Genomic DNA, 16,466 nt, shown 5'->3' on the forward strand with positions numbered 1-16,466 from the left:
CGATGCTCCACAGTGGTGGAGGGAGCAAACTAATACTTGCCACTCAACCGGGCTGGAGAGCAGGAGACGAGTGATTGCGCTGTTGATGGGGGCAATTCTGCAGAGACGGGGGGTGGATGCAGGAGGGGGGTTACAATAAATAACATAATACAAATACTGTGCGTTTGATAAATACTACATGACAGTACTCTGTCTCCTCTGTTAAAGTTGGCGGAAGAGAAGGCCACTCTAAACCAATGAATGACAATGAAAATTGCCGCAGTGAAACTTTACATGGGAAGAGATACACAGATGAATATTTTTGCAAAAGCCTGGACAGATAGATGGCAGAAACATATCCTTTCATATTATTGGATCTTGAAACAGTTCATGTGGATAATTCTTCCCTTAAAAGATCTAAATCTACACAATAATAATATGAAGCTACAGCCAGCAGATGATTAGCTTAGCATAAAGACTGCAAACAGGGGGAAACAGCTAGCCTGGCTCTGTCAAAAAGTAACAAATTCACATATAATTAAGGACAATCCCCTGATATCAAACATATAACTTGTAAATTAGTGAAGCTTTGGAGGTGCTGGTAGATTAAGTTTGTTTAATTTGGACAGAGGCAGGCTAACTGCTTTCCCTCATTTCCAGTCTTTAAGCTAAGCTAAGCTTCATATTGAACAGACAGTTGTAAGTGTGGCATCAATCCTTTCAACTAACTTTTGTCAAGAAAGTGAAAAAACGTTAAACTATTCCTTAAAAAGACACCATCAATTGTAATCAAGCATCATTAAAGGCAATCATTCCCTGTCTCAGCCTGTTTGTAATCCCGGGTGTGAGTGTTTTCAGAGACACAATTTATCAGACATCACTTTCGAGGGGGTCAAGTAGTTTGACCAAACAAAAGGATTCCTGAAAACAAGTCTTGCTCTTGATATTAAAACACAGAGAGTAGAGGAGGGGGAAAAAAAGAGAACAGTAGAAATGCCAAGTGTATTTCAATAAATAACCAAGTAATGCTGTCTGGGAATCGGTAAGTGAGAAAATGTCATTTGGCCCAGGTGGATCCACTATCTGTTTGGCTTATGACATTTGGTAGGCATTTTAATTCCCGTGTGGGAAACCTTTTCAAATCTGATCTCTCAGGCAAATAGAAAAACCATAAACGCAAAAGAGTTTTCTTGTGACTCTGACTGCTTGTTTATATACTCCTTAATCTCAGCACCAGTTATTTTACCACACTTCTTTCCCATAATGTTTCTGTCCATCTGACATGCACTGAGCAAGACATGAACAGAATCCTAGTGGGTGAATTTACAGTGCCAAAAAAATATTATCCTCACACTGACGGCAGCAGCTCATGCCAAAACAGTTATTTTCTCAATGATCCACTCTTCATCTCATATCGGCCTCGAAGCATCAATCTAGTCTTCTGTCAACAGAGAGCAGCCAAGACTGTTTAAATGACGTCTTTGAAAGACCAGCTTCAAATCATCACACCCAGAGAAGGAGAGCATTGTACATGTGGACAGACAGTACCAGAATGAATAGAGAGAAAACAGGGGAAGAAAACAATACACATACAGCCATGACCTACTGGAAAAACAGAAATAGCAATAAGAAGAAGAAGTATTTGTACAGTGATGTGCGTTTGATGTTAATACATCAGTTTTGCGAGACCCAGCAGCAAACTCCATCGTGGACGTCTCAGTTCCTACATAATTCTCAACACAGCCATGCTCTTTGACGTACGGCTGTAGGATATCTACAGGACCAGGACGTCAAGTATGGAGGGAGTCCAACGGAGTAGGAAAGATAATGCGCTAAAAACCTGCATTCCCCTGGAAAAGGGGGAAGGGAGGGGAGAGGAAGAGCAGAGCAAGAGAAGAAGAAAGGAAAAAAGATAAGAGAAAACCACGACCTGGACCCACTCAACGGGCAAGCGAGAGAAATCACAGCCACAACTGTAACTTAATATGTGTTGGGAAGATGGCTGTGATCCCACCGAATAGTGCTAGAAAATTGAACAGTATTTGTATTACAAGGAGGACATCTAGTGGTTTTTCCATGACTTGCTTGCTCCACCTTACTGGAGACCTGGACTATGAGCTCACAAAAAGACTAAAACGGCAACTAAGGATTTTTTTTTTATTTTTATACATTAATATTATATTCTAGAAAATTTGAGTGATCCATTTTCCAATTGCAGATCTCTTTGCTGTTCTCATGAACGAAATACCCGAAGCAAATATTTTACTGAATTTATTTATCTACGCTTGTTTTTTGTTTTTTGCAAATACAGCACCAGTGTTCTCTCATCCCTTTAAAATCATTTATCGCTTTAAATTAGTTATGACTGGGTGTGCTGACTTAAGAAGCCTGATTGTGTCCTGCTCCTATTCAGTTCCACTGTGTGATGTAGGCTGATTTATAAAAAATAAGAAAATCATTCTAAACAGATCACTGGACCTGTGTAAAATATATTATTTGGTGGACAAATCTATTATACACAGTGTACCAGTTACCTTTGTATGAGTTAGTAGTCTCATTTCTCATTCTCATGTCTTGTTAAACTAATTCTCTTCCTCTGTTCCTCAAATTTCCCAGCAGGCCTACATGGCAAAATCTGGACTAAATATGCAGCTCATTTCACGCTAGTAGTGTAGTCACCCATCCTTAAATAAACTCCAAACATCAAGTATTTGATTAAGGGCTTCTTGTGCACTCACATCAGAACATTCAAACATCAGTACATCCTAGAAGTGTCAAGAGTTGTAGCTTGTTCAAAGTCAAAGACATTACCTATATTTATGTTTTCCAAATATAGTTAAGCCTGCCAACCACCAGCACGTCTAATCTACGGAGCAGCCAGGAGCTCAACCAGCAACAGGCTGACTCTTTGCCAGAGAGCAAAGCTGGAGAAGTTTCTCCAGCACTCAGAAAAACTTGACAGGCCTTGAAGCAAGCTTAGGCACTGGCAGAGAGCAAGAGAGGATAAACGTGTAAGCAGGCAGGGGGTCATTCAGGGGTTTAGATTAAAGTGGGAACTCCCACAGTATATTTAAATCCAAAAACTGCAAGGTAGGGAAAAAAAGTCAACTCTTTTGTAGCTGTTAGACCTTTGGCAAAATACTAGACCCACATCAGCTCTCCTGGAGCTGGCCAGACCATTCTGTCTGATTTAATTATTTAAGTCGAAATGAGAATAACCAGATCTTTTTTCTTACAAATCTCTAATACGCTGATGGATATGGTAAAAAATAACTCTCAAAAAATGGCAGGCACACACATTTATTTTTACATTTTTTTGCAAATCCTTGAATACCCAGACCATTTTTTATGCCATTATCTACAAAGTGCAAATATTTAACATTAGTTTCAACTATTTTGTAGTTATTTTCTGTATTGTATGGCAGTAAACCTGCAGAACCCTCCAGCTTTATATTCAATTGTTTCTTTACAAACCCGTATTTTACTTTCTTATTTACTTGTGTTTTATCACTCTTGCAAGCAGGGACTGTTGCAAAGCCCTCCCAAGTGGTTTATTCAGGGAAGCTCCGAGGTTTGAAATCTGATCTTTCAGAAAAAGAAAGGTGACCTCTGTTGTCAGGTAAATCAAATCCAGAAGATAAACTGTGATCCAGCACTGACATTATAAAAGCATACTGTGAGTTTGGTTATCTGCTGCATTCAAATGTTTCTATTCAATATCACAATATGAACTATCAAATGTCAGATTGTCCTCAAACTGTACAAGAGGGTGAGTTTCAAAACAGTCCCTCCCCATAAATGTGTTATTTTCAGATCGTGACAGCACAACAGCCTACACTGTGTTGGATAACCTGCTGTATCTACAACTAGGTTTGAGCCTCTGCAAGTTGATTTTGGTAACAAACTGATGTGCAGTGAAACCAGCGGATTCCTGAAAAACAATTCAAATACTTTGGAAAATCCACTTAAAATGTAAATTATATCAATTCATACCCACTGAACTAAACACTACAGTTGTGGTTGAGGAGAACAGACATTTTGATAAAGACATCAGATGGAAATACCAAACCTACCATTTGTGTCAGTTCAAAGGCGTTATGTAAAAGAGCACTAACATAGATTGAGCCTGATTTAACAGCCAACCATTAAAATTCTGAAAAACTCTATTTATGGAACAAAACGTTTAACAAATGATTTTCTATTTGAATCCTTTTCTTTTCCTTACGCACCGATAAATCACTGAAATCACATAATTATGGAGCTGAATAGTAACTAAAAAAGAGATATGCTACACTGCCTGGATTTTTAAGGGTATAAAGGTATTTTAGCTTGAAGCTGACATCATTATTATGACAAAACTGTACATCAATAGAGTACATATTTTCCAGCGGCAGTACCTTTCGTTCCTACATTTGGTGATTATCTAACACAGATTTTCCAAAGAGAACTTGCAGTTAGTGAATTTAGGACTTGTTGTATAAGCTGTGTAAATAAGTGTAAATATGATCTCCTAACACTAAATAATTATGACATTTGGAAAGGCCCACACCTGTGCATTATTGTTTTCCATATTCCTAATTGTTTTAACATATCAACTAAACATCAATTCAATTCTATGTGACCATCCATTTGTCATTGCTCCTTTCTCTTCACAACGGCTCATTTCAGACCACTACTTTCTTTCTTGGTCTCCCCCTGCTTTTCCCTGAGCTGTTACCACTGTTTTTGATGCTGTACCTCTTTTTCTTTGTGTCTTCTTCGGGTTGAAAATCAGAGTCATTGTCATTTTTTGGTTTTCTTTTTGATCTACCTGTGCTCTTTGTGGTTGTCTGCATCTCCTCCTCTTCTTCTGCTTCTTCTTCTTCTTCTGAGTCAAACGATATGTTGCTGTCCAACTGCTCCCCCTCACCCTCCTCATCGCTGGAACCTGTTTTTTTTAACTTCCTCGCCTTTGATTTTGAAGTCTTAGCGTTTGAACGCTGGTCTTTGTTTTGCCCTGACAGCACTAAGTTGCCTGCTGCATCTCTCTTAGGCCTTCCCTTGGGTCTGCCTGTGCTCCTCTTTCTACTTTTTGGCGAAGCTATTCTCTCCTTCTGCACCTCCTCTTCTGTGTCTTGTTCATCTTCTACATTGTCCAACTCTGATTCTGTGCTTCTCTTATTCTCACTGTCCTCAGCATCACCAGTGTCACTTGCCCTTTCATTGATCTTAGCCTTCTTATCTCGCCCAGGATTGGATGAGTGGTAACGCTGGACATGACTCTTCAGGCTCACATTGTGATTGAAGCTTTTGTCACAGCGCTGACACTTATAAGGCCTCTCCCCTGTGTGCAGCCGCATGTGAGATTTGAGATGGCTCGTCTGGTTGAAGCCACGCTGGCACACCGAACACTTGTACGGCCTCAGTCCTGTGTGCACAACAGAGTGTCTCCGAAGATGATGTACATCCTTAAACTCAATCCCGCAGACTCCACATTTGAACTCCTTTGGCACCCTGTGGTTTGACAGGTGGACGCTGCGCGCTTTACTGGTGGCAAATGTCTCTGGGCAGTCAGGACATTTATAGGGATCTTTGCTGTCCTGATGTACCTGCTCATGTTTAAGTTTGTCCACCCTTGTCCTGAATGTAACATGGCAGTATTTGCAAGGATGTTCATAGGTTTCATCGTGGATTTTGCTGTGAGTTTTTAGAGACGTCTCAGTGACACATCTTTTGCCACAAATATTGCAGGAATAGGGCTTTACTTTGTGCTCACATGTGTGTGCCTTCAGGATATTGAAAAAACTTCCACACTCTGTGCAGAGCTCGTTAATTTTGAGGCCACCCGGGGAACTGAAATCTTCCTCCTCTTCGCCCTCGTCTTCGGTTTCCTCCTCAGATTCCTTTGTGAGCTCCTCGGCCAGCAAAATATCCTCCGTTGGGTTCCACTCCCCATCTGAACTCACCCCACCTTCGTCACCGTCCTCTCCTTCATCTGAGGGATCGCTTTCTTCGTCACTAAAAGTAACACTCTCAGAGAAAACTGCACTGCTGGGGTGGTCATCTGTTGGCATTTCCTGTGAACAAGACAAACTAGTTGTCACCAACAGTCAACTGACAGTTTCCATGGTATCAATGTACTTACTTACATCCTCCAAAGCAACATGGGACTGTACAGTGTCAGTCTGAAAATCTGAGTTGCAAATTGACTGTTTCTTTTATACGAACTATCAAACACACCTACCTTTTGGGTCTCTGGAGTTACTTCTTCAGCTGTGGGGACACTGGCATTGACCTGGCTTTTCCACTGGTTTCTGTACTCACACTGAAGGCACTGCTGGTTCAAGATGATCAATACCCCACAGGTGACCTTCTCCATCCGAAGCTTACAGCCACACAACGGGCATTTGCGGCGAAACAACTGCAGCAGGCAGCTTTCATTCACAACGTGTTTTCCTTCCATCTGCAGAAGTGCAGCTCTGAAACACAATAAAAATGAAATCCTTGTGGGCCACATGTTTGAAAGCCAACCTGACATAAAATGTAAGCAAAAAATGTTAAGAAAGCGCAACTTACTTTTCCATGTTCAAATCAGTATTGATAGCCTTTTGTTTATTTTGGCCATATCCAGTGGTGACAGCATCTGAAACATCAAGTGAACGTGACACTTGAGATAGCACTTGACACTGGAACGGCTTGTAAACCCACAAAATAAAGTTCAACATTAACATGAAGAGAAAATGTTTAACAAATAAAGAGCCACTTAATCTTCTATTATAACACTGCATGAAAGGTTTCTTACCCGTTGAAGTATGTTTTGACCTTTCTGAACAGACAGTTGGACTGTTACATGTGTCAAGGTCATCACACTGACAAGCAACTTCAGTGGTTTCCACAGGCCCCTGCACAAAAGCACCAAAATAAAAGCTTGTACTTAAACACAAGCTACAAATAATACACCATAAATGTGTCTGATTGATGTTTGCATCCACAGCACATTTAAGTACCATGAGTTAGGGCTGGGCGATATGTCGAGTTTTTAATTTATATCGGTATTTTTTCATGCGCGATAGAGAATTATGTCATATCGTTTATATCGATACAGCGCTTATTATGCCATAAAGCAAGACGTAAGTTCATCACTGTCAAACTCAGCTTCTCCCGGCCTCTCTCTACGCGCATGCCATGACGCCCCACCCCTCACAACACATGCCACGACCCCTCACCTCTTCACTACCTACATGGCCCCACCCCCACCCCCCGCACACTGAGTAGATGGATGGCGGCGTAAACGAGATGGAGACGGAGAAGAGCAAAACGGACGCAGGGGACGACGAAGAACTGGTTAGCAAAAGAACAACAACTGGCTCCGTAATTTGGAGGTGGTTTGGATTTAAAGTGGCAGATGTGGAACAGAAAGAAGCGTTTTTTTTTTATTTTATTCAAGAAGTTTCTTAATTTAATATATGCTGTTTTTTTTCTGCACCATTTAATGTGCATGTTAATCCTGTGCAGCTGCTGAATGTTATTAAAAGTGGCTGGCCCATGTGGCTTCAAACTAGGACTGTCTGCTTTGTTATTACACGGAAAAAAATGTCGAGATATATATCGTATATCGCCATTCAGCTAAAAAATATCGAGATATGAATTTTGGTCCATATCGCCCAGCCCTACCATGAGTATATATACAGTATGTACACAGCTGTGTGTGCAGTGGCTGAACAACGTGTGTACTGAACAACTGTGCCATGAATGGTCTCATTAGTGTGAGCAGTGGGAGGACACAGTCTCACGGATTAGGCAGCAGTGATATAAAACAGGGTCGTCATACTGCGTTTGACCTCAGCAGCGCTACAGGGAGAAGTCAACCGACCATTAAGCACCTGTCAGTATAGGCAGCATTTAAATTGGACTACAGATGAACACACAATATATAATACATATACACATATATAATATGCACTACTAGTCTCAGTTTACGAATATCAAAATATGTGGACAAGATTTACTTCATCCAGGTTTTATGTTGAGTAAAAGGAAATGAAGGGCAGGTTATTTGTACAGAGTAGAGCTGCAACTAACAGTTATTTCTTTCACTATTATGTTCTTATTGTCATTATGTTATTACCATTTTTTCGTAAAAGCCTCCCATGGAAAGTGTTGAGAATTAGCATGTATTTATGTATTCGGAAGACGGTGACAGCAGTCCAAATCCCCACACTGCCCGACATAATTGATGGTGTGAGTAAAGCTGTAAGCACTCAGACTGTGATTGTGAACCGCAACTTGGGAACCACCTTGGAAGGAGCTGTCAACACCCTGTCTGTGGTAATAGACAGAGCTGTTAATGCTCAGACTGTGGTCATAAATCGCAATATGGGCAACATCTTGGAGAAGCTTTCAGCTTTGGAAAGGAGAAAGGATGAAGATGACCAGAATGGACTAACAGAGTAAGCCGTGTCTATTGAAATACGACTGCTCGCCCTAACCCAAACAATCATAATCTAATCTGCGTTCCGGCCCCCGCAGCACCAGCCTTGGCCAAGGCCGGTGCTGGAACAACTCCCCCACGAGATCGGTGCAGTGCAGTGAGACGCTTCTACACCCCATCCAGTGCGGCGGGCGGGGTCCGATGGCGGCGCCTCAATGGCAGCGGCTAAGGCTGGCTGCCTGTCTGCACTGGAACCACCTCCTCCCCCCTTTCCCCCCTCCCCTGGAGCAAGTTGTCTTGAGTCGATATGTTGTAAAATGTGCTTATATATGCTTATGTTGCCGAGGTTTTTTTTTACCAAATCCACACTGTACCCCCCCCCCGGAGTATAGTTTGGGTTTATTTCTGTTGTCTATTGTTGTAATTTCGCTGCAATTGTACTTGTACTGTGACAGTGACAATAAAGCCAATCCAATGCAATCCAATCCAATGCTAACACACTCAAGCATCGCATCTGGTTTTTCTAAAGTAATTGTGATGTCCAAAAAAAAAAAAAATTTATATATATATATATATATATATATATATATATATATATATATATATATATATATATTCAAAATCACTTCATCTGATAACTATTTACTCGATTAATCATTTGGTCCACAAACCAGCAGAAAACTGAGAATCACAATTCTCACAATTCCTACAGCACAAGGTTTTGTCTGACCTAAAGTCCAAAACCCGACAATATTGAATTTACTGTAATAAGTAAATTCTTATATTTGAGGATGCAGAATCATAAAACTTTTGCATTGCTGCTTGTAAAATTATATAAATGATTAACTGATTATTAAAACTGCTTGGGATTAATCTTTTATCACTAATCTATTGATTGACTAGGTGTTGCAGCTCTAGTGTTGAGTTCATTGTGATTATTGTGTTGTACAGTATGACAGATAAATTGTGAATGCACAGTTATTATATAGTTATTATATATTATTATATATGTGACTTGTCTCGGATTAGTGTTTGTGTTCATTATTTTGGAAATGGAATAAAGACGATCTGAACATTAAACTCTTGTTCGATTGGCTGTTACACTGAAAAGCAGGAACTCATGTACTTAATTACATTGACACTTGTTAGTATGTCACTACCTAATGTGATCAACACCTTGATAGTGACTTGTCTTCATGACAGATCACTTGATTAGTTATTTATTAACTGAGATTAACAGCCACTGAAAACATCCTCAGTAAATAAACAGCGTGCTGCTCGATTCAGAGGGAAAACGAACTCAAACCATTCAGCTGGAAGTGTTGCGATTGTTTGACATGTAGGCTGCATGATCCTCTGAAGTGTTGGGTAGACAGGACGGGGGATGATGAGCAGATGTTACCACAGCTGTCACTGCAGACTCACCACAGACTGTGGGCTCTCCAGAGGTTCCTCTGGCTCTGACTTGACACACAGTGACGGGACAGCACTGGGCTTTAGCTGGACCGTGCCAGTCGGAGCCATGTTTTCAAAACAGTCATCTGTGAAATGTTCACTACAGATGGTGATGTCAGTCCAGGACGATTCTTTCAGCCGCTGTTTATTGACCTCGAAGAGAAACTGAACCCACTCCAGTCTCCTCTCGGGATCCTCCGGTAACTTGAACCGCTGCGCACTGCGGCGCGACGAGTCACAACCGAGGACGGAGCACATCCCGGGTTTAAGTTTGCTCCCTCCAGGTTTAAAGGTGGTTGGGCAGTGTTGAAGTTTAATAGGCAGGAGGCCAGACTGCAGGCTCAACAACACCAGCGACAAGCTAGCAGCTAGCTATCTTTGCTGGTGACCGTGGTGGTAACGGGATGGGCGGGGCTCTATTGGCGGGTTCGCTTGATTTGGAGTCAGGCACATCCCGGCTTTACGTTCAATATATGAAATTTACATGAAACTGTAGTGTTTCGGTGTCACAACTTTCACAGGAGACACCTCATACCTCCTGTAATACATCCACGGTGAGGATACTCTGAAGGTTCCCACCCGGTAACGTTCCCCCGGAAACGTTCCGCGAAGGTTCCCCCGGGAACGCTCAGCGAGCGTACCGCGATGTAAAAAGCAACCATGGATGTATTATAAGACCTGGACCATGGATGTATTATAAGACCTGGACACGGCGCCGCCGCTCAGCCTTGCAGCCAATTTTTTCCAGTGGGCACTCGTGGTATTGCAGCGAAAAATCCCCCTGCGGCCCAAAAAGCATTTTTCCCATAGACCGCAATCGTAAAAGAGAGGCCTGTAAAACTTTTAACAGGACACCTCCAGCTGTGCACACAGCCAAATATCAATCTATTCCACATTTTTAAGCCATGGGGTTTTAATCTTTGTAAAAGTTTTTCAAAGCTCAGAAAAGTCTATTGTCTCTGAGTGACGTCACCACTGTGTACGTGCACTCTATCCGCGGTCCCGCTATGTCTCCTGAACGAGCATGGTTGCTAGGTTACTGCTAGCGTCGTCAGGACGAGAACAAGTTAGTGTAAAAGTGAATAAACAAACAAAGGCGAGTTTTCTTCTACACACATCAAGGTTCATTGATTTTGTGATTTTTTTTTGTCGCATTTATTCGTCACTTCTTACACTTTTATCAGGAATGTAACTGTTTTTAATCGATATATTCGCCGCATAACCGGATTCACTAAGACGCCGATATGATTTTTCAGCCATCGGGCTCGTTCAGCCTCGCGCGAGGCTGGACAGCCCGACCCCCAGGCGGCCCTGCGCCCAGCCATCGGGCTCGTTCAGCCTCGCGCGAGGCTGGACAGCCCGACCCCCAGGCGGCCCTGCGCCCAGCCATCGGGCTCGTTCAGCCACTCCCCCGACTTACTCCCCCGACTTACTCCCCCGACTTACTCCCCCGACTTACTCCCCCGACTTACTCCCCCGACTTACTCCCCCGACTTACTCCCCCGACTTACTCCCCCGACTTACTCCCCCGACTTACTCCCCCGACTTACTCCCCCGACTTACTCCCCCGACTTACTCCCCCGACTTACTCCCCCGACTTACTCCCCCGACTTACTCCCCCGACTTACTCCCCCGACTTACTCCCCCGACTTACTCCCCCGACTTACTCCCCCGACTTACTCCCCCGACTTACTCCCCCGACTTACTCCCCCGACTTACTCCCCCGACTTACTCCCCCGACTTACTCCCCCGACTTACTCCCCCGACTTACTCCCCCGACTTACTCCCCCGACTTACTCCCCCGACTTACTCCCCCGACTTACTCCCCCGACTTACTCCCCCGACTTACTCCCCCGACTTACTCCCCCGACTTACTCCCCCGACTTACTCCCCCGACTTACTCCCCCGACTTACTCCCCCGACTTACTCCCCCGACCCTATATAGGCTCAAATTAGGGTCCAAATGATTTTGAATTTGGGAAGTAATGTTTACAAATAATTCCAAAAGTTGTAGTTGTAAATCAAACTTCGTAAATCTGTAAAATAAATCCGCAGGAGAAATGGAAGTTTGTGTATGTGAAAAAAATGTTTTATCCTTTGACAGAGACATTTGTATTTGCTACAAAGACAGACTCTCTGAATAAAACTACACAAATGGTCAGTGGTGAGGGTTCAACAAATAAAAAGAAATGCTTTTGTAAATGTCTGTGTACAGATAAAAAGCAGAAAACTGTAAAACTCAGCGGGTCACACACAGCAGAGTTTCACAGTTTCCTGCTCTGTATCAGCACAGTTGTTGACAAAACCATTTATTTATTTAGTGTTTTGTTTAACCTCAACACTGATCATTTCTTCATAGTTTTGAGTCACAAAGTCTTTTTTTTGTTACAAATACAAATGTCTTTGTCAAAAGGAAAAAATAATTTTCCCATGCACAGACTTGACTTTCTCATACAGATTCATTTCACAGGTTTACAAAGGTTGATTTACAACTACAAACGTTGGAATTATTTGTGAACATCACTTCACAAGTTCAAAATCATTTGGACCCTAATTTGAGCCTATATCGGTATGGGGTGGAGTCATGAATATGACTTACCATTTTTGCTGGTTGTGGAGGACGACAAGGTGTGGTATTGGCCTGAGTTGGATTCTGGCATCCCTATGAAAACATACAATGGTACTGTATTAAATAAAATGACTTTCCATTGCAGGGCAAAGTTGTAGATAAAGTGGTATTTTACACCTTGTAGAGTCTTGGTCAGTAAAGTGATAAATCAAACAGAGTTGTTACTGAGTAGTTCCTCATTAATTCATCATTATATCATCAAATAAGTTCCTTAACAACCAATCAGAGACAGCATGTTTCCAAACAAGTATATTAATTGTCATCACTAATTTATCAAAAAACCAACATGGATGTGATTACAATAAAATGAATACTTGTGTTCAAACTTGCCATCTCTATTCGTTGTGAAGTAATTCATTGTGATATAATGACGAAGTAATGAGGAGCTACTCTGTAACAACTGTTTGATGCATCACTTTGCTCATCAAAGCTATGCAAGCTGTAAAAAAATAAATAAATAAATAAAAGTTCCCTCTCGTTTACAACATAGTTCTGTTCTAATGTGTTGTAAATTACCCTCTAAGAACATAATTCTAGTTTTGTCTAATTTGATACCAAGTACAGCTTGTTATGTCTTATTAGTGTACAGTGAAAAGTACAAATAAGATTTGAAGAAAAACTGAACTGAAAAATAAAAACTGAGCAACTGATATCAGTGGTGAGGAAACGCAAAGACACTGTGGAAGACGGTGCTTTTGCCAAATCTGAACAGATACAGAGCAGCAAACTGTAGAACTTAATGCTCAAAATTCCTACACAGTGTACGACCCTGAGGTTACAAGTACAATTTTGACTCCATCCTCACACTTTTAAAATGATTGGACAAAGACAGTCCAATCACAAAGCAGATTCCACTCAGAGGGCAGGTGCTTCTGTTGCCTTCATCTGTCGCAGATCCTGAACGGTGTAGTAGATTTTAAAGCCAGCGCCGTCGTCCATCTTGATAATCTACCACATCTTTCAGGATGTGCGATAGAGATGAAGATACCAGAACCACCTGCCCTCTGAGTGGAATCTGCTTTGTGATTGGACCGTCTTTGTCCAATCATTTTAAGGTGTAAGGATGGCGTCAAAATTGTGCTTGTAAATTCAGTGTCACACACTGTGTAGGAACTTTGAACACCAAGTTTTACACAGTTGTCTGCTTTGTATCTATACACAGACATTGACAAAAGCAGTTCTTCCACGGTGTCTTTGTGTTACCTCACCACTAATTTCATTTGGTCAGATTTTAAAATCACACAGTCTTTTTACAAATACAAATCTCCTCTACACAAGCACAATGTCTTCACATGTATATACTTGAGTTTCTCATACAGATTTTGCAGGTTTACAAAGATTGATTTAAAACTACATTTGGAATTATTTGTGAACATCACTTTATAAGCTCAAAATCCTTTTGATCCCAGTTTAGGTATAGGTATGTGAAGGAGTCATGCCCATGACTTACCATTTCTTGCTGGTTGTGGGGCACCATACAGGATGTGGTCCTGGCCTGAGGCGGGTCCTGGGATCTCTATGAAAACATGCAGTTATACTAAAATACATTTTCCATTGCAGGGCAAATCAAGACATTTTAAGCAGCTTTTCACAAAACAGTACTGAGAAACATTTTTACTTTAAATAATTCATTTCACTTACCATTATAAACTCAGTCAAGTGCAAGTTATGAAGTTAGATCCCATCAGTTTCAAAGGAGGTTACTGCACACAGCTCCAACTGCAGATACTGTTAACAGGAATCCTGGAAAGATTTTTAAAACCTTATATTACTTGGTTGTGGTTTAAGTGGCATTTCCTGGTGCCAAAAAAAGAGAAGTTTTTTTTTTTTTTTTTTTTTTAAACCTTACTGATTGGATTGTCATTGTCCAATCACAAAGTTCAGTCAGAGGGCAGGTCATTCAGTTGCCTTCAGCTCCATGGCAGATCCTGAAAGGTGTAGTAGATTTTCAAGCCCATGCTGTCCACCATCTTGAAAATCTACTACACCTTTCAGGGTATAGGTTGAGATGAAGGTAAAGGAACCACCTGCTCTCTGATTGGACTCTGCTTTGTGGGATTGTGGCTGTCCAATCAGATTAAATTAAAAAAAAAAAAAAAAAAAAAAAGAGTCAGAATGTGTACTTGTCATTTTTGAGCATAGGGGTGGGCGATCTGGCCAAAGGTCATATGTCAATCTTTCGAGCTTTATCACGATCTACAATGTTTCCACTGATTTTATTCTGAAAGTCATGACCGGAAGTAACGACGTCTTCTTCCGCCGCTTCGACACCAGCTCCAGATGTTAGCCAGCTAGCAGCTCTTCCTCCAACAATGTTGTCTTACATGTACAAATTGTGCCACAACCAATCACATTTCTCGCTGAGCTCATATGGAGTATTCTTTTGGACAGCACAGTTATTTATGAGGTGTTTATAAATATAAAAGCGCTTTGATTTGAAAGTGAAGTAGCTGCTAACCAGCTGCTAACCAGCCGCTAACCAGCCGCCCCGCCTCCTGTGAGCCGCCTTTACCGCAGGTGTCTCATTGGCTGGTGACATTAGCTCTTGTTCTGTTCAGGTGAAGAATGTAATAATATATAATATAATATAATATATGTCTGTGAGCCAAATGCAGCAGGCTGCAGAACAAGGGCCGCTATCGCCAGCTGCGGTTAGCAGGCTAGCTGTTTAACAGGTGGCAGCGGGCAGGTTAGCAGCATTAACCTTGGACATTAACCAGGGCTCTCTAAATGTAGCAGCTTTAATGAAGGCATCTGTACATTCATATTAAAAGTTGATCATATGCCAAAGTAAGATCACCCAGCCCTGGTTTCACAGTTGTCTGCTCTGAATCTGCACAAAGATTTTAACAAGCTACAAAAACTCTGTTCAATATATTCAGCGTCTCATTTGTGCCGAGTTTCCCTCTTTGCAAACAAAACAATAAGCATCAATATTTCAGTTCATTTCTCTTATGATGCAAAGGACTCGTCCTCCAACCAAACAGGCTCTGATGGAGTAAAGTGACCTCTCTTACCTTCGGTGGTGCTGCAGAGGAGCAGATCCGCTGGAGGCTGTTGACAGAGCAAAGCCTCAGTTTCTGCCTCATGTTTGTTTGTCGCTGGTTTTTAAAGAAGAAAACGCGCGTTTTCTGCCCAATCAGCGCAGGAGGGCAGCGGATAAACAGCGGCTCTCTGCGGCTCTGCTGCTTCCTCGGCTCTTCCGGTTCACCGGCCTCCACCACTGTCACAAGGATCAGCGTGTTTCTGCGTGTTTGTTCCCGGTTTATATTTCTGACATTACTCACATCATTCTGGCAAAGACTCGACCGAGTCTAACCAGTTTGTTTCCGGTTTGTGTCATGGACACACGGGAAATATTGAAGCAGAAACATGAAGGCCAGAAACAACAGGAAGTGCCAGTACAGGAAATGTTTAAAGTTCATAAACTGCAGCGGTGAGTGAAGGTAGAAGCCCAACAGCAGCTGTGCACAACGTTTAACTTACTAGTAAATAATAATCACAACATTCATAAACACACAATTCATTCGTTTGAAAGCAACTTTGAATAAATAAAAGGCTTAAATGTCAGAAGTGATTCCTGGGCCCCAGGACCAGTGAAGTCTGTGTTTGAAAACATGTCACTGTCCTAAAGCTGGAAACCAGAGAATCCTCCAGAGACAACACAACGGCACTGACTTTCAAATGTTAGCAGCTGTGTCCTCCATCAAAACACTGATTAAAATCTGTGAGTGATCAATGAAAATGTTTAATGCAGGAAATGCATCAGTCTTTAATTGAGTCACTCACATTGAGAGCAAATGAACAAAAACAGCAGAAAAACAGACTCTGGAACGATGGACCAAAAAAAGTCAAAGGTTTGTTCTCAGCATCTACAGCTGAAATTAAGTTGAGCCACTGGGGGGAAATGAGTTACCTTGCTCACCCTATAATCTACAGTAGCTGTGTTGTGTCTCATTTGGCTTTAAATTGGGTACAAAATTTGAAATTTGA

The 16,466-nt window shown here is 41.7% G+C and overlaps 1 protein-coding gene across 3 annotated transcripts; it reads right to left on the reverse strand.

The window, feature by feature from the left end:
- Window positions 1–3,263: 3,263 nt before the first annotated feature.
- LOC139629356 (uncharacterized) lies at window positions 3,264–15,661 on the reverse strand. 3 transcript variants are annotated; one of them, XM_071491920.1, is made up of 8 exons: window positions 15,491–15,661; window positions 14,115–14,216; window positions 13,924–13,989; window positions 12,444–12,506; window positions 6,761–6,860; window positions 6,535–6,601; window positions 6,203–6,461; window positions 3,264–6,035 (listed from the first exon to the last, which is right to left on the reverse strand). In XM_071491920.1, exons 2-8 carry the CDS (start codon window positions 14,115–14,117, stop codon window positions 4,644–4,646), a joined length of 1,950 nt encoding a protein of 649 aa, XP_071348021.1. In that variant the 5' UTR covers window positions 14,118–14,216; window positions 15,491–15,661; the 3' UTR covers window positions 3,264–4,643. The 3 variants fall into 3 exon arrangements, with proteins under 3 accessions (XP_071348021.1, XP_071348019.1, XP_071348020.1); XM_071491918.1 differs by lacking the exons at window positions 12,444–12,506; window positions 13,924–13,989; window positions 14,115–14,216; window positions 15,491–15,661 and adding an exon at window positions 9,815–10,947; XM_071491919.1 differs by lacking the exons at window positions 12,444–12,506; window positions 13,924–13,989; window positions 14,115–14,216; window positions 15,491–15,661 and adding an exon at window positions 9,815–10,945 and having other exon boundaries at window positions 6,203–6,437.
- Window positions 15,662–16,466: the final 805 nt, after the last annotated feature.

This window comes from Trachinotus anak, unplaced genomic scaffold, assembly GCF_046630095.1.
Source record: "Trachinotus anak isolate AG129_WGS33_773 ecotype Australia unplaced genomic scaffold, CSIRO_AGI_Tana_v1 ptg000012l, whole genome shotgun sequence".
Classification (NCBI taxonomy): Eukaryota; Metazoa; Chordata; class Actinopteri; order Carangiformes; family Carangidae; genus Trachinotus; species Trachinotus anak.